The sequence below is a fragment of the Perissodus microlepis genome, chromosome 15 (genome assembly GCF_051167445.1).
Source record: "Perissodus microlepis isolate ML-2025 ecotype Zambia chromosome 15, ASM5116744v1, whole genome shotgun sequence".
Lineage (NCBI taxonomy): Eukaryota > Metazoa > Chordata > Actinopteri > Cichliformes > Cichlidae > Perissodus > Perissodus microlepis.
Genome location: NC_140475.1, coordinates 31,456,567 through 31,483,235, shown reverse-complemented (window position 1 = coordinate 31,483,235; position 26,669 = coordinate 31,456,567). Strand labels below are relative to the sequence as shown.

Here is a 26,669-nt window from a genome sequence, read left to right as displayed (position 1 = left end):
CCAAATGTGCAGGCTTACTGTAAATACACACTCCAGATGCTGAAAAGAACATAACCATAACGTTTGCTGGTGAGGAAGGTCTGGGAGTTTCTCTGCTAACTACACTTTTTGTATTGAGTAAACAATAGTTTATCAGGTTCAGAGAATTAAATCTATAAAATAATGTAGGACTGGCTGACTTCTGCAACAGAGCTGATCATCAGGTGTGAACTAGAAAGCACAAAAATATTCATAACTGTAACATCTGAGCAAATTTTCAGTGACAGAACCCAAAAGGATCTTCATGTCTAACATGATCATATTACATCTAATGGTGTTGCTGTATCCAGTTCCTCAGTGAGCAGTCTGAATGAAGAGCTGGATTTCACTGGGCATGAGTTCTGCGCAGTGACTGAGCCTCTGGCTCTGATGAGTCCCAGCCTGTAGCGGAAGGAGGTGGGCTTTACCAACTGCCACTTCCGGTCAGGACCGTGCAGCATTCCTCATTTCTTCCCACTTTAATTCCTTCCTTCTCCCGAGAGGAGGAGGGAGCGAGAGGATAGAAGCTCATATCCACGTGCTTCTTTGAAGCACACACTACTCTATCAGTTCGGTCCAGTGGGCGGCGCTGGTTGCCCGATCCGCCATCAGCGGCTCCGCTGTTTTCTGCTAGCTGTTACTTGCTGACCCGTTGCCCGGTCGTCTTCTCGCCGACATGCCGGAGTACCTGGACGACCCCTCTGTGCTCACCAAGGAGAAGCTAAAGAGCGAGCTGCTGGCCCACAACGTGGAGCTCCCGAGCGGCAACCCCACGAAGGACGTGTACGTGCAGCTGTATCTTACGAAGCTGGCCGGCCAAAGCAGACGCCCCGCGGCTGCAGCTGCGGACTCGTTCTCCAGCGACGAGGAGCTGCCTCCGCCCGCGCTGCCTGACACCAGCCGCTCCTCCGGTAGAGTAAGTGCTCTCCCACTCCCCTCTCATTTGCACACTTCCACACCCACCAGGATTACTCAGCCACCAAAATCCACGTTCTGAACTCGTCTGTTAACTACTGTAAATGTTCGCAGCATAGTTTCGGATGTTCAGAACACATCAGCTTGAAATGTCGCTTCATCAGACACGGCTCACATTGAAACGCGCGCTCTTATGGGCTCAAAATGTGGTCATAAATATTTTGTACTTGTAAAAAAGATTTGTATGTGTAAAAAAGATTTGTGTGTGCGTAAAAAAGATTTGTGTGTGGACTTAGAAAAAAAAACCCTGCAAGTTACAAGTACGAATTTTGACCCTATTTTTCTTCCTTTCATCTGATTGGTCAATGTCATGTCAATCACAAATGTAACAATCCAATCAGAGAACAGATGGGTTTGGCTGTCGGAGGGGCGCTTTTTTGAACTGCAGGTCCTTGAAGGGTGATACAGTTTGAAGCTGGAGGATCTCTATATAAATATCCGATAGCAGCTAGGTCCCCTAACTTTCAGTAGCTGTTGAAAGGAAAAAGTTGTGGTATATCAGTGGTTAGAAATACCATTATTACTTTAGGATTAGTTTAACACAAAGTCAGGGCTGACCCAGGACCATTGCTGTGAGTCACAGTGCGCAGCATAAAAGTCCTTTCACATCAGACGCAGGATGTGCTGCTAATGCTAACTAAAAGCAAAGGATCCAGAATTTGTTACGCTGGCTGCTGGGCTCTGTGGGTTTTTGCAGCAGCTCTACCTGTACTAGATGCACCTGCTCCTTGTCTTTTCTATCTCTGACTTCATGTCCTCTACAAGAGTTTCTGTTTTTTTTTGCTGGTTCTTCAAATGTTCAATAAAAACATGTATGCTAATTCATAACGAAGAAAGCTTTGTAATGAAGACTGTCATTTCCAAAACACTGCCCGCCCCCACCCCGCGGTCCGCAGCGCTGTTGAAAAGGCTGTGGAAGTCCCTGTATTAAACACGTAGACCTGTGACACAAAAATCCCCAAACTCGGACGACCACAGACTGTTTTCCTTCGTGGTGATGAAGGAAAACGCTGGGTTGGCATGTAAAAGGGCATTTATTCCCTTCAAAGACCTGCAGTTCAAAAAAAGCGCCCCTCCAACAGCCAAACCCATCTGTTCTCTGATTGGATTGTTACATTTGTGATTGACATGACATTGACCAATCAGATGAAAGGAAGAAAAATAGGGTCAAAATTCGTACTTGTAACTTGCAGGGGGTTTTTTTCTAAGTCCACACACAAATCTTTTTTACACATACAAATCTTTTTTACGCACACACAAATCTTTTTTACACATACAAATCTTTTTTACGCACACACAAATCTTTTTTACACATACAAATCTTTTTTACGCACATACAAATCTTTTTTACGCACATACAAATCTTTTTTACGCACATACAAATCTTTTTTACGCACACACAAATCTTTTTTACACACACACAAATCTTTTTTACAAGTACAAAATATTTATGACCACATTTTGAGCCCATACACTCTCTCCTCACAGACATAACTGGAAACGTCATTCCGATTGAAAGTATAAGGCAGTCTCGTGAATGAATCGCAGAGCAAATCCAGATCACTTCCCACAAATCAGTCTCACAGGTCTCACCTCCCCACAGAGTTTCCTTCTTTGCTTCAGTTCCAGCCCCATCCTTACTAATCCCCCAGCAGCAGCAGCTGGGGACTCTCCATCGTGATGCAGAAGAAAGTTTTAGCGCCGATACAGACACACACAGAAAAGATGTAGACAGAGACACAGACACAGGTCTGTGAATGAAGGTTTCTGCCGACCACATTGAACTGGAACAAGAGCCTTTTGATAGTTTCAGCTCTGCATCAGCGCGCTCATGTGCACAACGGTTACTGTTTTTTTTAGGTGGGATAAAGAGTATGAGGTTAGAGGAGCTGGCAGCCATGCACTCAGGAAGAGATTTGTTCTGATGCTGAGGATGAAATGGGACAAACTGGCAGGTGTTCGAACTGATGTCTGTTCAGGTCTGACAGAGCAAAGTGTCTGAAAACAGGAGTGACACTACTATTTTGCATTTTATTATAGACCAGGAGGCGGTGTTGAAGTCTGCAGGGTATCCGTCCTGAAGCAGCCCTCCCGCTTTGTCCCTTGGGGAGGCTGGCACTCCAGCCTGTTTTTAGCGGGCTTCTCATGAAATAGCTGAATTTGGCTGTGACGCAGATTGATGATCAATTCAGGTTGTAACAGAAACAGTGCATCTTACACATTTCCACTTTTAAAGTGAGTGGGATGCGTGCCCACTTTAAAACTACAGGCAGTACTAGATGATACTAGTATGTAGTTTTATAAAAAGTACACATTTCCATGTTGTCCAAGGGCCTGGTGTTTCAATAAGAGTATAATGATTGCAGAGGTGATGTGTTGAGTACTGGATCAGCCAGATGTCAGGCAGCTTTCAGCTTTACTTTCTGCCTTTCCTTTGGAGCATGAAATAACATTATCACACTAACTGGAGGCGACCGTGGAAGGTTGCTGGTTCGATTCCTGGGCTCTGTCCTGGTCGTTGTGTCCTTGGGCAAGACACTTTACCCTACCGCCTACTGGTGTTGGCCAGAGGGGCCGATGGCGCGATATGGCAGCCTCGCTTCTGTCAGTCTGCCCCAGGGCAGCTGTGGCTGCAACTGTAGCTGCCTCCACCAGTGTGTGAATGTGAGAGTGAATGAATAGTGGCATTGTAAAGCACTTTGGGTGCCTTGAAAAGCGCTATATAAATCCAATCCATTATTATAACTGTGAGCCACCATGTGCTGTGGCTCTTGCAGTGAGTGTTTAGTGCAGTTTCATGGTTTAGGTGGTGGAGCAGACAGATGTTTTCCTGCAGCTGCTTGCATTATCATTGTGAACATTGAGGAAATGCTTTTGCTAGGAAGAACTCATGCTCAGACTCAGCATAGTTGGTGTCTTGGCACTAGAGTGTTGATGCTGTTTATCTTGTGAAAGCTGCTGCTCACATACCTGAGGGATTACAGGCTGCAAAGGGAGGTTCCCAAAAATGAATTCCTGACATTTTTCAGCGACTGACATGAAAGAGGATACTCGCTGTGACTCTTCGAGTCTGCAAAGCTTCATGTTTTCAGATTAGATGTTGGTCTGAATGAGATTTGGATGGATTGTTGTAAAGTGTGAGGAATGTGTGAGCGTCTGTCCAGGACTCTGTGAAGAGTTTGAGAGTCCACAGTGAGTTTGTTCCACAGAGCTTTGAGCTCTTTAGTTCAGTTATGGCTGTAAAGGCCAGGGTATGGTCTGCAGAGGCACTTTTCTCCTCCTCCTCCTCTTCCTCCTCCTCCCACTCTTGCAGTCTTTGGAGCTGCTGCTGTGATTGTGAAACAGCTGGGTTCACATCCAGCTGTTTCACAATTGTCATTGTTTCTAATACAGAGTTTCACTTCAGCTCTTTGTATGTTAGAGCTTTGCTCTCCCTCTGCAGACAGACGACAGTTCGTGGAGTACAGTGGACAGCGAATGTGGTCGCTCTGCATGACCATAAATTCTACTTCAATAACCAGGAGTCACATTTTAATAGCTGTGCATTCAACACACACATGTACGCTCCTTTGGAGCCATGTAGCGCCTAACTTGTCACATGTGCTTAACCCAGAGCTAAGAAGAAAGCTGGGGGTTCCTGTCCACCAACAAGCTATCGACAACTGTCCTGTTGAGTCTTCAGAAGTATGATGTCGCTGTTGCATTCAGCAACATATTTACTGTACGTTTATTTGATTTGCTCCAAGGCAGAGCTGCCTTTAGTTTTGTTAATTAGGAGACACAGCATAATGCCACTATGCTGGCCTCACAAGTAATTTCCTGTCGGCTGCTAAGTAAAACTTCAGACTATGATGAAGCGCCTCCAGCATCTTCAGACGGTCTCGTTCTCCTCCCTAAATATTTCCCCTGTGGCAGCTTCCTTTCAGGAAATTAAAGAACGCGTTTGTGTACATGAGTAAGTTTTCACATCTGCTCAACGGTGGTTTAGGAATGAAGTATTCATAAAATAACGAATCTTCCTGCATACTCTTGGATTTTTGAAAAAGGCTTTGCTTATGTGCAGTGACAGCAGTGTTATCCAGAACGTAACAGGTGGTAACCACCTTTCTGCTCTGGAAAATTTCTGCAGTTTGACTTCAATTCAATTCAATTCAATTTTATTTATATAGCGCCAAATCACAACAAAAGTCGCCTCAAGGCGCTTCATAGATACAGAGAAAACCCAACAATCATATGACCCCCTATGAGCAAGCACTTTGGCGACAGTGGGAAGGAAAAACTCCCTTTTAACAGGAAGAAACCTCCGGCAGAACCAGGCTCAGGGAGGGGCGGCCATCTGCTGCGACCGGTTGGGGTGAGAGAAGGAAGACAGGATAAAAGACATGCTGTGGAAGAGAGACAGAGGTTAATAACAGATATGATTCAATGCAGAGAGGTCTATTAATACATAGTGAGTGAGAAAGGTGACTGGAAAGGAAAAACTCAATGCATCATGGGAATCCCCCGGCAGCCTACGTCTATTGCAGCATAACTAAGGGAGGATTCAGGGTCACCTGGTCCAGCCCTAACTATATGCTTTAGCAAAAAGGAAAGTTTTAAGCCTAATCTTAAAAGTAGAGATAGTTTCTGTCTCCCGAATCCAAACTGGAAGCTGGTTCCACAGAAGAGGGGCCTGAAAACTGAAGGCTCTGCCTCCCATTCTACTTTTAAATACTCTAGGAACAACAAGTAGGCCTGCAGAGCGAGAGCGAAGTGCTCTAATAGGGTGATATGGTACTACAAGGTCATTAAGATAAGATGGGGCCTGATTATTTAAGACCTTGTATGTGAGGAGCAGGATTTTGAATTCAATTCTGGACTTAACAGGAAGCCAATGAAGGGAAGCCAAAACAGGAGAAATATGCTCTCTCCTTCTAGTCCCTGTCAGTACTCTTGCTGCAGCATTTTGGATTAGCTGAAGGCTTTTCAGTGAGTTTTTTGGACATCCTAATAATAATGAATTACAGTAGTCCAGCCTGGAAGTAATAAATGCATGAACTAGTTTTTCAGCGTCACTCTGAGACAGGATATTTCTAATTTTAGAGATGTTGCGCAAATGGAAGAAAGCAGTCTTACATATTTGTTTAATATGTGCGTTGAAGGACATGTCCTGGTCAAAAATGACTCCAAGGTTCCTCACAGCGTTACTGGAGGCCAAGGTAATGCCATCCAGAGTATGAATCTGGTTAGATACCATATTTCTAAGATTTTCAGGGCCGAGTACAATAACCTCAGTTTTATCTGAATTAAGAAGCAGAAAGTTAGCGGCCATCCAGGTCTTTATGTCTTTAAGACATTCCTGCAGTTTAACTAATTGGTGTGTGTTATCTGGCTTCATGGACAGATAGAGCTTTTTTACACATGTGAGTGACTTCTGTCATTCACATGAGTTAATATATGTTCTTCTGCTACACTATTCCGGGTGGACAGAGGGGGGAGAGGGCTTTTCACCAATCTGAGATGCACTCCTGTGCAGTCTTCCAAGATCCTGACTACACGTCACTTGAACCAGATGACATAATTGTCTCAAAATGTTGGGCCAGAATAGAGAAGGAGCGATAGTAGGGTTCAGCACGAGGGAGAGAACTGCAAAAAAAAGAAAGAAATCCAGCACTAAAAGCACAGACAGTGACTGCAGCGACATGTTTCCTTGTTTCTAACACAGAGTTTCACTTCAGCACTGTCAAGTTTAGAACTTCACTTACCAACAACACAAGCAGAGTGGCCCACAGACTGTACACTGCCTCCATCTGACCACAGAGCTGTCTGCAGGCAGAGAGGAGGTGCTACCTTTGACCATAAAACCAGCTTCAGGGAGAGAAAGAAGCATATATAACAATAGATGTACAAAGATATTTTAAGTGACCAACAACAGATTTGTTGGATTAGGGATCATGTTGGTGCAGTAACACAGTCATAAAGGTACCTGCAAAATGGGTAACTTCTTTATTTTATGTATAAACCCTTTGTAAATCCTGTTCACTAAAGTCTGTTAACCAATACAAATACATAAAAACACATGGAAACATCGGAATGGTCAAGGGTTAGTGTTAATGTTTATGGTAACAATTTAATATTTGAGTGTTGTTGAATCAGCAGCTTTACTGACCTCTGACAGTCCTAAAGTTTAACATGATGCACGCTAACTACTCCAGCTGTAGGTGTGTGTGTCTGTGTGATGCTGGTACTGCAACTGAGTATATAATTCAGTATTCATTTTTAGTGTTGCTTAACGTCTGAGTTTTTTTTGTTTTTTTATCTTTATTTTTTATTTTTTTGATGGCTTGGTGAACTTAGCAGTGTGTGTGCTGGTTCTTTGAGTAAAGGGTCCTTCATGTGAAAATGGAACTGTTAGGTGCCTCTTGTCAGTGATTACTTTGTGATTATCGCTGGCTCCATTCTGGCTCTGATCGGTTGTTTTGTGTGCTGCCCTGCTGTTTTCCACAGAAAGCCACCAGGAAAACAGACAAGGTTCGACCGACTGAGCTTGATGTGACTGCGCTGAGTGACAAGAGCCTGAGGGATGAACTGCTCGAGCGTGGACTAGACGTGGGGCCAATTGTGGGTGAGTATAAACCTGCTCACCATTGCAGACACCGTAGTGGGCACAGAGACTGCACTCACTGCGCATTTGTAAAATGACAGATGCAGACAGTCCCAGGTTGAAATTGGTTGCAAAGAGGGTGTTGCACCAAAAACGTTGTTGCTTTGGTCGTCAGCAAGGTTGCTGAGATTGCTTGACTGTCTGCACACAGCATTTATTCTATGAGCTGTAGTGAAACTTGAAAAAATTAGGAAGGAGACAGATACTTTTCCCATTACTGGATTAACCTGGTTGGTTTCACTGCTACAACATCACCCTTGTCTTGTCCTCCCAGCATCCACCCGGAAGCTGTATGAGAAGAAGCTACAAAAGTTGCTGGATGAAGGGCCTCCACAGCCTCCGCCACCACAGCTGATGCTCGTAGGCTCAGAGTCTGACCTCTACAGTGACAGGGAGGACGGTAGGAAGGACCCACGGTGCAGCTCATTCAGCGCTGCTGCACTTTAACGAGTGCTTGGATTTGTTTAGAAATGTTCCCTCATCACATAATGAGAAATGTGATATCATGTGTTGATGAAGGGGATGTTGTGTGTAGAACAGATGTCAAACGTATGTCCTGATACAATTCTATCCGGCCTGCAAGATAATTTCATATGTCATTTATTGATGGCCTGTTAGTACGTGGGGGCTGAATCTTCAGCCCTGCTGAGAAACCATGCAGACAGAGGTGGGGCTTTATTTTGAGGGGCACAATCATATCACAATCAAATACAGACTGGGATCATACCATTACGTGAAAGGAGAAGGGGGGGGCAGACGTTCCAAGACAGCAGGTGCAATTTAGTTTTATTTATATAGCACCAAATCACAACAACAGTTACCTCAAGGGGGCTTTATGTTGTGTAACACATGATCTGCTGAGGCATGTATTGAGACATCTTTCTGTAGCATGGGGTCAGTGCAGCTCCAGCTCCTGACCTTTGTCTGCCACTATCTTGGAGGTTTTGAGGAAAAGGTTGCAATGCTGGAGGTCCATCATCTCTCCTTTAAGACGGTGCTCTATCACATCGACCAGAGCCAGCTCATCACACGGGAGAAAATTCACTACTGTATTTCCACATAGCCATATTATAGGAGCTCCAAATTGCCTGGAAATTCCAGACTCTGGAGCTTCCCAAGACTCCAAAGATAGAAAAAAAAAAAAAAGAAGTTAATTTGTTAATTCAATTCAGTTTTATTTCAGTTTTAACTCACAACGACAGTTACAGCATTGCAAGGTAAAGACCCTTCAATAATACAGATAAAGTGAGAACAATCATATGACCCACTGTGAGCAAGCGCTTTGGCGAGAATGAAAAGGCCACACCGCCTTTTAACAGGAAGAACTCTCCAGCAGAACCACGCTCAGGGAGGAGTAGCAATCTTCTGCGTCCAGTTGGGGTTAGGGGAGGAAGACAGGACAAAGAGACGCTGTATAAGAGAGCCAGAGGTTAATAATGACTAATGATTCAACGTAGAAAGGTGTATGAACACATAATGAAAAATGGGACTGAAGAAGAAATACTCATGGGCATCATGGGAATCCCCCAGCAGCCTAGACCTAGGGTCACCTGATCCAGCTCTATGTGATTTATAGCATATAGTTACTACCTGAACTATATGCCCTAATAATGGGCGCAGAGCCATTGCAGGGGGGAGGGGGTAAAGAATTCTTGGACACTGCCAGCATAATAGACAGGTTTTTGACAATGTAACAAAATCTAACCAGTAAATGTAAAAAACAGTTAACCTGGAATGCCAGGGCTGAGCGCTCGGTACACTCTGTCAGCTGTTAGCAGAGCTAGCGACATCTCTACCACCAGTTCAAAGCAATCAGATTATCTAGGATTGACCTGTCTTGTTAACTCCGCCCCCTGACTTTGATGGGTGAGGCTGACCAATAAAATTAATTAATGAACACAGCAGCAGGGCCAGGAGTGCCAAAATGAATTAAAGAAATACATCATTAAATAATTAATTAAACGTGTCAATAATGAATAGAAATTGGAAATAAACAAATCATGTGTTAAATGTTTTAAATAGTGTTTTGTGTGACTGTCCGTTTTGCCAGAGGTGGTTGCAGCTGGTGGTCCAGAGCCTGTGGAGGAACCAGAACCAGCTCCTGTGGTTGAGAGAACAGTGAGGAGCAGAGAGAAGACGGTCATCTCCACTCGCAGCCACAGCAGCCAGCACGCTGCGGTAAGACGGGTGTTCACCGCACTTACAGAGAACAGACCTGTCACTCTTTCCACTCTATGTCCGTCACTGGCAGCAGAACAAAGGGATGTCTGGTGCTCTGTGTCAGTGCCCGGCTGCTGTGTTAGTAGAGCTGTGTGTCGCTTACTCACCAGGACCCCCTGTGATGGCTTCCACTCGTCTGTGACGGCAGCAGCTTGACACGGACCGTTCAGAATTCCACTGCTGGTCACTCTTTAAAGCTGCAACTCTGTTTGTGTCACGCCTGGAAACGGGCTAAGCGGTGAGGGGAGTCCCAAAGAGGCTCTTAGGTGTCCGTTACTTGATAGCATCTCACGGTAATCTGCTCTTACCCATGTTTACTTTGTATGCCGTCAATGCACTGTAGCGGAAAGTGCGTTCAGAGAGGCTCTCATGTTTTTAATGGGTCTGTTCTTCTTGACTGTTAGGCTTCCAGCCGAGAGCAAGGCCACGGGTATTGTGTGTCGAGTTCGGAAGGACCACATCATGCGTCCTTTAAAAGGCCTGTAATGAACCAGGCTCTGTATCTCTTGCTCTGTGCTACATATGAGAAACTGCTGAAAATTTACCTGCTAAATTCTCATAGAGCTCTTATTCATGTATGAAAAGACTTACGTGAATATGAAATGAACTTTATACTCCACCAGAAAAACTAAAGTACAAGTGTGGAAGTGACCCACAAGTCTTTGCTTCAGGAACAGGACTCGTGGAGCAAATGAGATCCCTGCTCCTCTATCAGTGAAAGTGGAATGGTTCCAATGACTGGACTTTTTGGATTTTGTGACAATGCGATCAAAGCTGTATGTGGCAGCAAGAAGCAGATCATTGTGACGTATCATGCAGATGTAGTAAGTGTAATATAGTGGGACCCCTGCAGCTGCCTTTAATCACAGTTTCCTCTGACACAGCATGGTATCTTCTTCATCCTCGAAGCTCGAGTGCACTCACTCACTCAGTGTGAGACTGCTTCAGTGGATCAGCTTGCTTCTAGTCACACTCAAACCACATGATGTGGATTAAAAGACAAAAGCACCTGCTTTTCTCCACAGTGCCTGTGATATCTGTCTGTTTGTGTCCTTGTTTACTGGAGCCACCTGAAGCAGTCCACTTTTAGCCCTCTCCCCACTCTGTCTGTACAGTCAAAGCTGCTTAAAGAGCAACATGGCCAGACTCATTTGAAGAAATAACAGCAATGTGAAGTTATCTAATATGAGTGCTGTGATCTGATACTGTGCTGCTGGTTGTAGCAACAGAACCCCCTGCTGCTCAGGCACTGCACATGCACCTGCTGAGGTGTTTTTCCATTTCATTTCTACCAGTGTTGCCATGATTTCAGTAAGTACAGTTGTGAATAATGTTGATGTTCTCTCATTGCTCTGTAATCAGATTAAGTGAAGTTAATGAATATAGTGTGGTCTTCAGTATACAGTTCACTTCATTTACTTCCTCCTGCTGAAGTAATAAAACAACCATCTCCTTTTCTTCATTTAAAAAATTCAAGACAAACTTCAAGTCAATCTGGTTTATGCTGCTACCAGATAATCTGAATTTCAAACGGTTCCACTGACAAATTAACGGGACTTCATTAAGAACACAGAACCCTTTACGAGAAAGACTGAGGTCCTTTACTTTCTGTCAGATGAAGGCCAGCAGCAGGCTGAGGGTGGCAGATGTTGTGAAAAATCATTTGAGTATCTAAACCAAACTGACTTTCTGAGATTTATTTAAAAGAAAGTTAAAACCTTTGCAAAGGCATGAACGGGGTTTATAAAGGTCAATTAATAACAGCTCCTTTATACCCATCATGTGGATACAATGTTGTCTGTTCAGCTGTAGGCCTGGGACTCTCCAGCAGCCTCTTTGATGAGAACTTAAACTTCTTCACACACCTAAAGAGGTGACGTTGTCTTCTTTCTCAAGCCCTCTGAAATGAACCGGCTTGAAGTAGGAGACACGGAAAGTGTTGTGGATCGTCACATTTCTGGATAACTCAAGACAGTTGAGAGATTAAGAATTGATTTAACCACAAAAGGACGAATAAAGTAAGGCTCAGTTTATCTGAGAAGACGAGCACACTCGCTGGCCTGTTTTGGACTTGGGACCAGAGTCCCGTGGTACTCAGCCAGATGTTTGTTTTACTGAAAGGTCCCGAGTAAGGCAATGCGGGTGGTGCTCCGTATGCGACAGCAGCATCAGATATGGTGTTGCTTTTTCCTTCGTTGGCACAAAATGAGGCGATCGATGTCCAAGAGAGGCATCGAGGGGGGAGAAGTGAGTGGCAGAGGAGGACACGATGTTGTGGATTTTTTTTAGAGGAAATAACACACCATAAGATACTTTCTTTTAAATAAATCTCAGAAAGTCAGTTTGGTTTAGATACTCCATCGGTGTGTGGATTAAAACCTTCAGCTCCTCTGGTCTGCCTCTCTACTGTTAGCCTTGAGTAATATGTCACTCATTGAGCATCAGAGTTTCACTGATCCATGTCAGACCAGTTTGGATCGAAGGCCGGCACTTTACTCAGCTGTCTGCGGTGCCAGCGTTTCCTCTCTAGCAGGCTGCTTCTGTGACAGAGTGACACCCAGTCTGTGAGCACACTCTGTTCACACACAGTCCTGTGAAGATGCTGGTGCATCTACACTGTCCAACAGTGTGTTCATTTCCCAGCTTAACCTTGATTTCTCTTGTCTGTGTAGGTGGAGAAAATCGCAGCCAGTGATCAAACCCTAAAAGTAGACGAGAAAGACGTTCTGAAGGAGCTCTTTCTTAATGACCGGAGCGGTCCAACGGGAATCACGTAAGTGCAGTCGGCTGTTCTTTTCTTATCGGAAATGAAGTTTGATATGTTTAGCCAGCAGTAAAATAAATATTCAGAGATCTTCTAAAGTCGGCACCACAGAAAGCAGGACATGAACCCCAGAGCTAAAGTAAAAGATATTAAAATTACTACTTTAACAAGTGTGAAGGGGCCAAATACTAGTCCATGGCATTGTAAATGGAGCAGAAGTCTCTACAGTGTCTTTTAACTTGGCATGGCCAGGGTCAGTAAGTGCTGTCATAACAAGGATTTTTTTGACAGCAGTTACTGGATTGACCGAGACTCAGAACAGTGGAAAGTGCAGTACATTATCTGCTCTACATGATGAGCTGAGGTCTCTGTGAATATTAAATCTTAAATGTTTCTCTTGTAGTGCCACCTGTCGCCGGCCCATCCGAGGAGCAGCAGGGCGCCCTGTGACATCCAGTGACCTGTGGAGTGATGACCGCCTGTTCTCTCCAAAAGCCACCAAGACCAGCATCTCCTCCTACACTCAGAGCTACTCAGTAAACAGAGTATCCAGCCTGCCACCCAAAACCACCTCCTCCAGCCTCCCGCCTGCAGGGCAGACCCAAGCAGCACAGCGCAGCATGTCTCTGTGGATAAAGCTCTTCCTGCTGGCCATTGTGGCCACTTTCCTCTTCCTCGTTTACCAGGCCATGGAGACCACCTCCATAAACCCATTTCAGACCTCAGACATGGAGGTGGCTGCTGGTAGCACAGCATAGAGAGCACAGCTGGAGACTGAGAGGTGAAGAAGACCTAGTCTGCTTTAACTCGTTCATGTTTCATTAATGTTTAAGTGTGTTAAGTGTTCTTTACATTTTGCTGTGATCACAGATTTTGTACTATTCTACTTTTTTGCCCTCATTTCTGAATAAGCTTTTATGGAGAAGAGAAGTACATTTCAATGACACTCATTGTGAAAGCACCCAGCAGCCCTGTCTGCGGTTCATCCTTAAGCTAGGACCTCAGGTGATGACGAAGCCAGTCACTAATCAACACACACAGGAGCTTTCAAAGACACAGGAGCCTCGTCGTTTCGTTTTTAGTCGTACTTGCATGGTGTGAATGTGTGTGTGATTGTAACTTTTCAAAATATGCCTTAGTATCTCTGTTGTTAACAGTCTTTAAGAGTCTGAAGCTGCTATTCTGGTTTGTACCTTGGACCGTCTTTGTTATTGAGACACGGAGGCTTCTTGTTATAGTTCAAATGCTTTTTAAAGCCTGCCCCACTATTTTCCTAATCTTCTCTTGTAATAAAATTTTATACCCAAATACATTTTCTCAAACAATGTATTACATTTTCTCTTAAGTTTAATGAAATTCTGATCAATACTGTAGAACAGGGGTGTCGAACTCGCGGCCTGGGGGGCCACTCGCGGCCCACGCCACTCCTACTTCTGGCCCGTATACTGACATGAAGAACTATAATGCTAATGAAGTGACTTTTTTTGTTAGGCAGGATTTGTGTGCAATGTTACAATGATTTAATATGAAGGCAATATGAGCAGAGAGTACAGACATGCTGAGGCTGTGTAGTTCAGTGAGAGAGTCAAAAACTAATGTGTACACTTATGTCTGCACTTTTATTTTGTTAAATACAAACAAATGATAGCAGAAGTGCTGCCACGTGTCCGGCCAGAAAGAGAGGACCAATGTGTTTATTTGGCAGTTCAATGAAAGGCTTCAGTTATTCAGTAACTACTGACAGTTATTGCACTGTCAGCAGTTACTGGAAGGTCAGGAGAAAACCAGTCTTACTCCTTAACACTTACAGTGCCTTCCACTATAACTATCCAGTCTAATGGCTGAATTATGCTTCAGTGGGAAATCTATATTGTACCTAACATACATAATTGTAAACTCTTTTCAGCCGCTGTAATGTTAAGAGGCGTTGCTGGTCACACAGTGGATATTTTCAGGAATTTGAACCAGAGATGACGATAACTGAACAGAGACTGGGGAAATGAATACAGACTGAATTTAAACCAGGGAGAGAACGTTGCATAACTAAACTAACCGTCAAAATAAAGCAGGACTGAAAGAAGGACCAGGAAAAAGCTCACACCCAGAAAAGGGTGTAGAGCCTGCTTCAGGTCAGTGATGAGTTACTACCCCAGGTGGAGGAGTTCAAAGATCTATGGGTCTTGTTTGTGATTGAGTGAAGAGTGAAACGGGAGATCGACAAACTGATCATTGTAGCATCCTCCAGAGCAGGGGTCTGGAAGTCCAGTCCTTGAGGGCCGGTGTCCTGAAACTTTTCCATGTGTCCCTGTTGCAACACACCTGAATAGAATTAGTAGGTCGTACCAGGAGGAGGCTCAGTGGCACACCCAGGACATGCTGGAGATAACTCTCGGCTGGCTTGGAAAAGACTCGGTGCCCCCAGAAATGTAAACTGCCCTGAGGCAATTGTTGTTGTGGTGTTGTGAAATGCGTGAGTGATCCTGGCCGTGCAGTCATTACTATTTAGGTTGGCGTAACCTCTCTGGAGCATGTAGATGAATGTATCATCCACTTCCAGATTTGGTTGATCTGTGAACTGCAGAAGGTCGAGGGGTGTTTTTACTTGTGTTTACCTGTCTCAGGTGGGCCAGGGCCAGTCTTTCCATGACCCATGTGGACATGGGCTGTGAATGAAGAAACTGTTCAGCTCATTTCCTATCTCCGGACTGCCCACCGGTTGTCACTTTAAACCCAGTAATTTTCTTCATTCCACTCCACACATCCCCTGTGGTGTTTTCTGCTGAAGCTTGAACTCCAGCTTCCTCCTGAAGGACTTCTTGTATTTTTCTGAGCTCTTTTATATATTTTTATATATATATATATATATATATATATATATATATATATATATTTCTTTATTATACAGGACTTCATGAGTATTGTGCAACTGATACATAATTACGTGAACATACCCACTGTGTTTGTAGCCCACATGTATTATCACAGCAGGGCTGCTGTACATCGAATGACCAGCAGATGTCAGTACTTCCAAAGGGGCTTCATCACACCTTTAGAGCAAAGCATTACCCAGCCGGAACTTTGAGAACTAATTAGAACTATGAGAGGTGTTCCTCTCACAGTTCTAATTAGAAGTCACTCTATAGAACACAAACACCTGAATGTTGAATATAATATGACAGTCCAATGTGTTTCAACTACCCACTCTTACCTCTCGACAAGAACCGCCTTGATGACGACTGAAGACTTACTTGTTGTGCCCCACCTCCCACTATTGGTGACGTCACGAAAGGACAAATCATTTTAGCGCGAGGTCATTCGGCCTCTTCGAGCAGCCGGTTACAGTGAAGCGGAGGCGCCATCTTAGGACACTGAAAGTGAGTCGTGCTTTTCTTCTTCAGAGAGAACAGAATAAAGAATTAATGGCGATTAGTTTGTTATGGACGTGTAACTGTCAAACCGCGATTCATGTTGAAAGGCGGGTTTATTTTATTTCTGTCTCTAATGTGAAGCGCAGACACGCCACCTTTAGGTCGCGTTAGCTTGATGTAGCATAGCATTTTACCGTGTCGTTAAAGCCAGTGTAATGCTAGCCTGTCGTGCATTTTGAGCTCATGTACAGCTGGTTGGTAACCTTTCGGCGACTTTTATTAACGTTAGACAACTGTTGTAGTTTAGGTATTTGTGTTGAGGTCATTAAACCAAGATTTTCCTGCTGACGGTCAAACTAAGCTGAGCAGCACGTGACCCACTCTCGCGAGTGGGTTGGTTGGTTGTGTTAGCAGTTAGCTCAGCTCACGCTAACCTTGTCTCTCATTGCAGCTCCGCCGGCAGGACGCCACCATGTATCCCACTACACTGACGCAGATCGCCCGGGCCAACCCGTTCAGCGCCCCCCTCTTCACCCTGCAGAAAGTGGAAGAACCCCTCCAGAGCCATAAGGGCCAGAGGAGCCGACGATTGGCAGCAGCTGCCACCGTAGACGGTAAAGCCGGCCGAGACTCCGAAAGGTCGCTGCAAGGCTAGCGTTAGCTTAGCTGAGCAGATGTACCCGGTTGCGGCTAACTACTTTCGCACATTATATGTAGTCGGACTTACTATTTGAGCAGGCACGTGTACTCGATTTGTTTTATGTACGGGTTAGGTGGTCCTGAGGACTGTTGGATGATGATGTTGGAGCAGTCGGGCCTGCCCTGCATACAGGCCGCCCGTGGAGGACACGGAAGGACACAGCAGCGCTCAGCCTTTGCACAGCAATGCGCTGTTTGACACACTTTAAGGATTTTCTGAACGCTAATTATAACAAAAATGAATGTGACTCTGAGCTGCTCAGGGGTCACCTTTGAAGGCAGATGGCGCAATGGCTGTGGTACACAGTACAACAGTGTTCTTATCTGGGGCCTTGCAGTCTGCAAACAGGTTTTCAGGGAACCAAGTCTCAGCACAAGATTTGAACTTCCTTCCCTGCCCAAGTCTAGACCCAGCCATTTGACATCAAGCTTGGATCATTTGTTTTTGAAACAGAAACAGCAATTTTTAAGTTTGTTAGTGTTGGTTTAAGTTTGGAAGACAAAATATCTAATTTCCTAGTTAAATGATACGGGCAGTAAAAAGCTCTTTGGGTAAGAGAAAAATGGATGACAAATTTTCCATAAGCTCACTGCTCCAGACTCAGTCATGCTGAGTTCATATTGCCCTGTTCTTAAAGTCTGTCCTGTGTTTCTTCAGAGGGAGACAGTTGTGAGTTCGGCTCACAGAAGTATTTCATCCTGTGTGGCTTTGGTGGGATTCTGAGCTGTGGCACCACACACACAGCTGTCGTTCCCCTCGATCTGGTCAAATGCCGAATGCAGGTCTGTCGCTGCGGCTTGCTGCCATCGTCTTTGGCCCACTTACCCATAATTCTGTTTGTCCTTTTAAAAAAAATTTAATGCACCTTTCCATGGGAGAAATGTCACCAGCATAGTTGTGGTGAATCTGTTTTTGCCATTAGTTCCCATTAATCTGACATGTTGGAGTGATCATAACATACCTGCATGATTTTTCACGGTATTGTTAAATGAATGCCACCCACAGAAGAGGACCAGTGTCTGAAGGTCAGAAGGACCGACCTGAGGGAGAACACAGTTTCTCTTTTGACAGTTTTATTACACACAGCTGAGTTTGGCTTAGGCAACACACTGACTGTTCATTAACAGGACTGCAAAGACAGCCGTACGTTTGATACGACAGTTTCTCTGCTGTGTGTAATCATTCCAATGAAATGAATATTGTTTTATTTCAGTTTAATCAGACCATGTTTTTAATCAGTTGGGGATCCTGCTAATGTTTTGCATTTGTTTTAGACTTACTGACATATTGACGATCTGTTGGAAGTTTGAAGTGTGTTAAGAAAAGCAGGAGCTGGTAAACGAGGAGCGAGAACTGCCTAACTGCAAAACATTACTGTGGTCCCTGACCGCTCATACTGAATTTGTACAGTGATTTGATCATACTGTCCTAATGATTAGTGGCATGTTGGTGACAGAGGCATCCATAATGGAAGGGTGTTGGCACTGAATTGAAACAGTTGCGACCTGGAGCAAAACACACTTATTTGGTGTTTCAGTGGTGACTCCTTCCATTACTTGGCCCTGTGTTTGTTGATTTTTGTCCTGTTGCATGTGACCTTGCATGCTGCATGTCTTTGTCCCCTCCCTTCTACCACAGAGGAAGTCAGCTGCGAGTTTGGCTCCTCAAAGTACTATGCTCTGTGTGGCTTTGGGGGTATCCTGAGTTGCGGCCTAACACACACAGCAGTGGTGCCCCTCGACCTTGTCAAGTGCCGTCTGCAGGTTTGTATGGAAGCTGAACCTCCCAGTAGCCAGCATCTACGCCAGCCTCTAAAACCTTCAACTAATGAGTATGTTAGCAAAGAGCCTACAAATTATTGTATATTTTAAAATAAATATCAGTCATTGAGTTGAAGTGACTTTGAACAAACAAAGACAACTGTTTGCTTCTTGAGAATGTGGCTCCTGAGTGTACAAGAGCTTGTTAAACCAAGCAAAGCAGAAATGGACAAGTTTAATTAAAATGGTAAATGGCCTGCATTTGTATAGTGCTTTTCTAGTCCCTAAGGACCCCAAAGCGCTTCACACTACATTCAGTCATTCACCCATTCACACACACATTCACACACACATTCACACACTGGTGATGGTAAGCTACATTGTAGCCACAGCTGCCCTGGGGCGCACTGACAGAGGCGAGGCTGCCGGACACTGGCGCCACCGGGCCCTCTGACCACCACCAGTAGGCAAAATTAAACTAAAATTAATTAACAGTAAATGACTCTATTTGCCCTCACACAGCATTATTATAAGTGTTATTAACAGTAACCTGACATGAAAACAGACGTCTCCAGTCCAAGTATGTTCTTAGTGTCAGCCTTTTGGTGCTGGTTACCTGCAGACAACACTACCCCTAAAACCCCTGTGTTCAGAGCTGATATGGTGATCACGCCAGTGTTTCTGTTCCTTAGGTGAATCCTGATAAATACAAGAGCATTGGCAATGGATTTGCAGTAACGGTGAGAGAAGATGGTGTCAGAGGTCTGGCAAAGGGCTGGGCTCCTACCTTCATTGGCTACTCCATGCAGGGACTCTGCAAGTTTGGTTTCTATGAAGTGTTCAAGATCCTCTACAGTGACCTGCTAGGAGAGGTGAGTGGAACTTTTTGACACTTGACTGGGAATTCCTGCCAAAGCAGGTTGGGCATGAGTCGTGCTTCTGGTCTACAGAAGAAAGATGGGATGAGTTTAAAGGAGTCCTTTGAGCGTTTATTGACCATGAAGCTGCTCTGAGTTGTCACATTATTTTGGAGAAATCTGAACTGCCTTTTTCATGTGTGCAAATGGAGTGTAGGCTGTGTGTGACTTGCTTGGGACTACCCTTATTTTCTCCCACTGTGTGACCAACAGGAGAATACGTACCTGTGGAGAACCTCCCTGTACCTGGCTGCCTCAGCTAGCGCAGAGTTCTTCGCTGACATCGCTCTGGCTCCAATGGAGGCTGCCAAAGTCCGTATCCAGACCCAGCCAGGCTATGCTAACACCCTCAGAGAGTGTGCCCCCAAGATGTATGCAGAGGAGGGCCTCTGGGCGTAAGTTTGTTCCATAACGTGTGGTAGCACTGGATTGAATAATTAACAGAGAACAAGTTTGTGATGCTAACACGCTCCTTAGATCCACCTCTGGAGGGCGCTGTTCTCTGAGCAGAGCTCCTCAGCAGCTTTCTGGCTGTACAGTTGGAGGTGCTTGAGTCATTGGCGTGTGAGAACAGTCTACCTGTCCCCCAGCCCATGTGCTGCACTGGCAACCCTGTCACTGGGCAGGGATCTCCCAGTGCAGCGAGCCTGGGGGACGGACACATTCATCATAGTCTCTGCATAGAGCTGGAAGACAGTTTGGAGTGATTTTTTTTTGTTTGTTTGTTTGTTTTTGTTTTTTACATTTAACCAGCAAAATGTGTAAGCTACACAGGTACCTGAGCCTAAAACTTACTTTAAAATTAGGGTATATTTATCTCTATATGAAGTTCTATTGCCAAGTGTCTCTGAGCTCATTCCTTGTTTTTGCCTGTAATCCCAGTTTCTATAAGGGAGTGGCTCCCTTGTGGATGAGGCAGATCCCCTACACCATGATGAAGTTTGCCTGCTTTGAGCGAACTGTGGAGATGCTCTACAAGTATGTTGTTCCTAAGCCCCGCAGTGAGTGCAGCAAACCTGAGCAGCTGGTCGTGACCTTTACGGCTGGTTACATTGGTGAGTTTGGGGATGTTTCCCTGCTGATGTTGATTAAATGCTGCCATGTATTTTGAGCAACTATTAGACCTTTAGTTGTAGCATGCAAAGTAAACTCCAATCATTTTTGCTGTTTAAGGCTAGAAAATCAAGGTTGAGGTTTCTAATGTGTCTTTGCTTTGTGTGCAGCTGGTGTGTTCTGTGCCATCGTGTCCCACCCTGCTGACTCGGTCGTGTCTGTACTGAACAAAGAGAAGGGCAGCACTGCTATGCAGGTCCTCAAGAGGCTGGGACCCAAAGGTTTGTATCAACATTATTTCAGTAGTTTCAGCAGCAGTAGTATGAAACGAGGTTTAAGACCATCCACTGCTGGAGGAGCAGAGCTTCTCAGCAGCTCCTATGTTGTGGGAGGAGTTTGAGTCATGGCATACCTGCAATCAGGCCTCGGTTGTGTCTCAGGGGCTCAGGAGTGCAACTTTGTGAACAATTCACTTTTACACTGCTCACCTCCTGTACTTGGTTTACATTCAAGTAGGGTTGAATGATGACTTTGTGTCTAGCACATTTTTGTGTTCAGTGGATAGCAAAGTAGCTTTTGTGTCTACTGAAGTGGGACTTGATTGACCTGAACCACTGTTTTGTGAGGTGAGGAATAACGGACTGTTGTCTCTTTCAGGTGTGTGGAAGGGTCTTATTGCCCGTATCATCATGATTGGTACTCTGACAGCCCTGCAGTGGTTCATCTACGATTCTGTGAAGGTGTACTTCCGCCTGCCACGCCCCCCTCCACCTGAGATGCCCGAGTCCCTGAAGAAGAAGCTCGGTCTTACAGAGTAACACATCTTGTCACTGAGCTGCATTCTCCAGAAGCAACACATTTAAACCCCCAAATCCCTACAGCACACAGCAGCCACTGTATTTATGTCCTCAGCTCCTGCTGCTCTTCAGGGCCCAGGGGTGCTACTTATGTATATTTAAAAGCAAAACGGGCGAGAAGATGGAGCCGTCACTCTTGGCTGATCAAGGGTCTGACATAATTTTTCTCTGTAGAAACATCAGTCTGGTTTTATCAGTTCCTGTCCTTAGAATATTTGGAAATTCTAATTAAATATTTCCTGGAAAACACCTGTTGTCTGTTTCTGCTTTGAATTCAAGCGTTTGTTTTTAAGGTTATACAACATCTATCACAGTGCATCTGCTCTGTGCAAGAATATCAATTTTAAATGAGCGCTACTGCTATAACTGGGAAGGTTCTGTATATTACACTGAAATTTGCAGTGGTTTAAGGTGGTGTAGTTGTGATGCATCATATGCTGCTAGTTTGAGTTGCCTGAGGTAATCAGCATGGAGAACCAGATTTCTGTCAACTGTTTGCATAGTGTAATACACTCACTGGAAGATCAGTACATTTTAATTAGAGATGACTAACTAGTCTTTGTTCACTGTTCAAGGTGTTCTTGGTGGGCCTGTGTTTTAGAGTACCACCAGAGGGAGGTCTTACTCCACCTTCAGGCTGAAGAAGTTGAGAGGGATGTTTCTCCCACTGAAAATGCTATGGAATTATATTTGGGTACGAAGGGAGGAAAAGATAGAATCTGAGCAAATAACTTCATTTGATGGCCACATTTGTTGTCACTCATGCAATCAACAACCTATGCTGCGCAAGCACTGCTGCAGTTTGATGCACTCACTCTCTGAATCAAGTGACTGGAGGGCAGAGCCCAAAGGAAGAGAACTCACAATGCAATTGGCCACACATAAGCCGTGTCCAGAATGAAGTTTCCCAATTATCAACAGTTGCTGTGCAGTAGTAGAAAGATTGACCATTGTCACTTTAATGCTGAAGAACAGACCTTATCTGATTTTCTTTTTTTTTTCCTTCAAAAAATTATAGTGAGCACCAGGAAAGATCCTTATTTAGCAAATATAACCCTGGCCATTTCATTACCATACCCCACAACCTTAAATTTGAAACTATTGACAATTTAAGTGTAAAGTTAAATGATTACAAGTATCCTAGCTGCCTTTTCTTTTAAAAGCCACACTATTAGCCATAGTTGATGGTCACATAGGCGTTCATTTTACTCTTTTACCACGTTAATTTTACCTTAATCACTCAGCTGTTGGGACTGCGGTCCTCTACTTCTAGTTGGCTAGAAGTAGGCCCATAGGCTGTGCCTATGAGACCTGCTTACTATTTGTTGTTGGTATTTATACACCTCTCTGGATTTAATTATTAGTTATTATAATTTCTGGTGTCTATGATGGAGGGAAGAGAGGCTCCAATAATCTTCTTAGCTATTCTCACTATCCGTTGTAGGGTATTGTGATCCGATACAGTGCAGTTACTATAGCAGACAGTGATGCAGCTGCTCAGGATGCTTAGATAGTCCCTCTGCTGAAGGTGGTTGGACCTTCTTAGTTATGGAGCTGGTGTTGAGGGGCCAGGAGAAGTTCTCCGCCAGGTGGACACCAAGGAATTTGGTGCTCTTGACAGTCTCCACAGATGCTCCATCAATGTTAAGTGGACAGTGATCTCTCCGTGCTCTCCTGAAATCTTTTGTTTTGTCCACATTCAGACACAGGTTGTTGACTCTACACCAGTCCATTAGCTGTTGCACCTCCTCTCTGCATGCTGGTGTGAGATTATAGCATAACATGTGATCAATTATTCCATTGTCCTCATCTCAGACTGTGGTTGGTGGCTAATGTAGAAGTCAAAAGCTGGAATTGTGCAATAGATATTGTTCATTACTGATAGATCCTATTTTCTAGTACAAATGGCACAGTTTTGTGTGTGTGTGAGAGAGAAAGACAATTTAGAATTTTATTTTTATATTTTTTGCTCTATAAAAGTGATTGATTCTACTATTAAATATCCAAGGAACCAAAAGTAAGCTGTCTGACAGCATAGTGCTGTACTCGGGTGATATGGTACTGTGAGGTCTGAGGAATATAAGATGGGGCCTGATTATTCAAGACCTATGTGAGGAAAAGGGTTTTTAATTTGTTTCTGGATTACCAGGGAGCCACTGCTTCCTGTTAAATTTTGCAGATACATTTGCATGCATCCACTATCATACGCTCACGTTGTGCCTCATGATCCTAATAGTGCATTTGCTAAAATGATGTAGTAGAGCTGTGGAACATAAAAATCAGACACCGCATTTCAAACTGAGTTAAAAGGAACTACTGTGTCACAAATGAAATGATAGCGCCTAGCAGATTTACCTGATGCTCATCTAATGGGCTTGAGCCTGGCCTGGGTCACAGAAACTCCCCTTACACACACACACACACACACACACACAGACACACACACAGTGTGTTGTTGTACTGATGGTGTCATTACAATCCATTTGTTGCCCACAAAATGGGCAGCTTCTACACCGGCAGCAATAGTGTTGTCTTCTATTGGGAAAAGGTTGCATCTCAGTGGGTACAACAGGGCCGCCTGGCAGGATAAGGTTGCCGGGGGTCATGGGAAATGGAGTCTATTTATGTGTTCCCTGTTTGTGAGGCAACACTGTCATCTGTGAATGATTGAATAAAACATCAACACTATGGGGGATAAAAAGGTTTGTCAGACGCTCAGTTTACTCATCTCCTCTTTTTGGATGGATTGCTCCAGTAATTTCCACGTTTAGGTAGAATACGAAGAATCCATTGATTTGATAAGCTAACAGGGTTATTGCACATGCTGCTTGAACAGTATGTGTGGCCTATTTTAGTACTCCATCTCCAGCACGTCCCACTGTTGATGGAAATAGCAGTGGGCTCCATCAGGGACAGTCAGGGTTTAGCCTTCATTATCAGGTCCACTTTCAACTATGTTTCCATTGCACTGCGCCAAGTCCACACAGACAGGCAGATCATGCACCGAGGACCCCGTAAACTTGCTTTTTTCCTTTCTTTCTCTCTTTCTGTTTTGAGTTTTAAAAAAGTGTTTGTGCACTTTAGATTCCAAAAGATTTCAGTTTTTAAAATATTTTTACTGAACACTGTAATGTGTCCTATGAAAAAACATATTAGATAACCTGCAAACGACTAAAAAACAAATGTATATGGATTGTTACAAACTTTATCATTTAGTGTTATTTTACATTAACAGTATTTTTGCCAATGTGAATAGTTGAACTAGGGCACTGGGTATTTCTGTCGCACCCTGTCCAAAGATTAAACCAAAGTTGAGCTCTGTAGCATTAACTTGACTCACCTTGTCTGAAGGAAGAGAAAACCTTCTAATTAGCAGACGATCTGCTCTACCTTCTTAGCTGCAGGCACCTCATGACAACAAAGGAGTTGGAACCATTCTGAATGCCCTCGAGTTGCTCAACCTGGGGTCCAGACTTAAAGCTGATTATTCCAGAGCAGGGGTGTCAAACTCATTTTACATGATGGGCCACCTATCACTCTTAAGCAGGCTAAACCAGTGAAACTCCCCTTTCTGAGAGAAAGAGAGAAATTTGTCAGCACAACTCTTTGGATTTAAATTGTAAGAAATAAAATTCTGGTAGACTGGCTGGTAAAAAGCAGACATATCTTTAGCAGTGCACATTCAGGCCTGTGAGACTCATTTAGACACTCAGACACTGAGCCATAGCTGTGTGCTACATGCAGACATTTCTGCATCTCTGCCATTCAAAGACACTTTGTATATAGTTTAAGTAATATTCAATACTAAACTGTCACTTTAGTCTTTTTCAAGGAAGCTAATTTTTAATTCTGTATTGTCAGAACCCCCCCCCCCCCCCCCCCAAACTATTTTTATGGATTTGCTACTACTAGGGAGATACACACGAGGTTTAAGGCCTGGACAAATTTGAATCCTGCACAATGGAAAATAGCTGAAAAGAAAAACGGGTATGACTTTATCCAGGTCCTAGTCTTATAAAGTCTGCACTCAGCTTTGCGGTTTCCAATAACAATATTACTGAAATTTAGCCAGATGCTGCTCATTTTATGTTTTCTTTCGTTTCTTTACTCTTTCCCGAGATGCTTGCATTTAAATCCGGTGTTGTGCCAAAAATGATCGCATGCCAAAAACTGATTTCCGGTATTTGCCAAAAACTGATTGCTCGTATTTAAACTGCTATAAATAACTTGTTGGTCTATAATACGTGAAACATATGTCAAATGTATCCCTCATCATCTTAAGCCACAAACAACAATCCTGTAAAAAGGTAGAAGCCACAATCAGTATTTGGCAGTGACTTTTATATATCCTTTATTTATCTTGACATTAAAAATGTCTTTTTTTTAAAGTCCAAGTTGACAGCGGAAATTGCAACAAATATAAAAATAGTTCTGTAAACATATTTTAAGTGGACAAAAAGGACCGGATTGGTTATAATATAAGTACAATAACACAGAGCTATAAAGATACTTGAAAAACAGGTAATTTTTAAATTTTATATAACCCCTTTGTAAACCCTGTTCACCGAAGTCTATTTACCAACATACGTAAGGATATTACACATAAAAAAACATACGGAAACATTGGAAAACAGTTTTGGGCGCAACACCGGCTCCCGGCTGTCCCCTATCTTCTTTTACATAGTGGTATGTTCCCAGTCTGTCTTTGCATGTGATTGGCCGCATGATATGCCCATCAAAATAAAGTCCCACCCCTGCTAGCATGGATTCTCAGCAGGGCTCAATACAGGACTGAAGATTCGACTATTAATAACGGACATATGAAATTATATAATTGTTAAGCTGTGTCCCAAAACCTGGGCCGCATCTTTCGAGGACCCGGCCTTCGCGGTCTGCGTGGACCGGGTCCTAGTTTAATTATCACATGGAGAGGAATAACAATCCAAGTGGAGTTGAGATATTTTTGTACATTTTTTACCCAATTAATGATAAATGTGTTGTTTAAAGTGCTAAAATCCAAAAAGTTTAGACCACCTTTATCATATGTGTTCAAGAGAACAAGTTTCCTTAAATACTGAGTCTTATTTCTCCACACAAAGCTAAAGAGCATCTTGTCAGTGTCATTTAGAATAGAATAGAATAGAATAATCCTTTAATTGCCCCCTAAGGGGAAATTTGTGTGTAACAGCAGCAAGAAAGACACATATACAAACAAACAGTACACAAGACAGAACAGAAACATCCAGTTTTTACATATTTACATCAAGGACAATGGTTACTGTTAGAGTGAATTGTTAAATGTTGTCATTTTTATGCTTGCCAACTAAGATGAAAGGAATTCCACTGTGGGGGGGCTGTAGTGTTTTATTACAGACACATCCTTGTGCTTTTTGA

At 43.7% G+C, this 26,669-nt stretch overlaps 2 protein-coding genes and 1 non-coding gene across 4 annotated transcripts; all 3 read left to right on the top strand.

Moving 5' to 3' along the window:
* The first annotated feature begins 35 nt into the window (after window positions 1–35).
* tmpoa (thymopoietin a) lies at window positions 36–13,928 on the top strand. The gene is made up of 6 exons (XM_084952435.1): window positions 36–934; window positions 7,480–7,597; window positions 7,911–8,036; window positions 9,687–9,814; window positions 12,529–12,629; window positions 13,024–13,928. The coding sequence occupies exons 1-6, from the start codon at window positions 695–697 to the stop codon at window positions 13,376–13,378; spliced, it is 1,068 nt and encodes a 355-aa protein (XP_084808561.1). The 5' UTR covers window positions 36–694; the 3' UTR covers window positions 13,379–13,928.
* Window positions 13,929–15,881: 1,953 nt separating this feature from the next.
* On the top strand, window positions 15,882–21,524 carry slc25a3a (solute carrier family 25 member 3a). 2 transcript variants are annotated; one of them, XM_084953639.1, is made up of 8 exons: window positions 15,882–15,994; window positions 16,440–16,602; window positions 18,327–18,451; window positions 19,141–19,320; window positions 19,579–19,760; window positions 20,248–20,420; window positions 20,589–20,699; window positions 21,076–21,524. In XM_084953639.1, the coding sequence occupies exons 2-8, from the start codon at window positions 16,461–16,463 to the stop codon at window positions 21,234–21,236; spliced, it is 1,074 nt and encodes a 357-aa protein (XP_084809765.1). In that variant the 5' UTR covers window positions 15,882–15,994; window positions 16,440–16,460; the 3' UTR covers window positions 21,237–21,524. The 2 variants fall into 2 exon arrangements, with proteins under 2 accessions (XP_084809765.1, XP_084809764.1); XM_084953638.1 differs by lacking the exon at window positions 18,327–18,451 and adding an exon at window positions 17,346–17,470.
* On the top strand, window positions 19,829–20,028 carry LOC146372436 (small nucleolar RNA SNORA53). Its single transcript, XR_014802842.1, has one exon. It is a non-coding gene; the product is annotated as a small nucleolar RNA SNORA53 (small nucleolar RNA).
* Window positions 21,525–26,669: the final 5,145 nt, after the last annotated feature.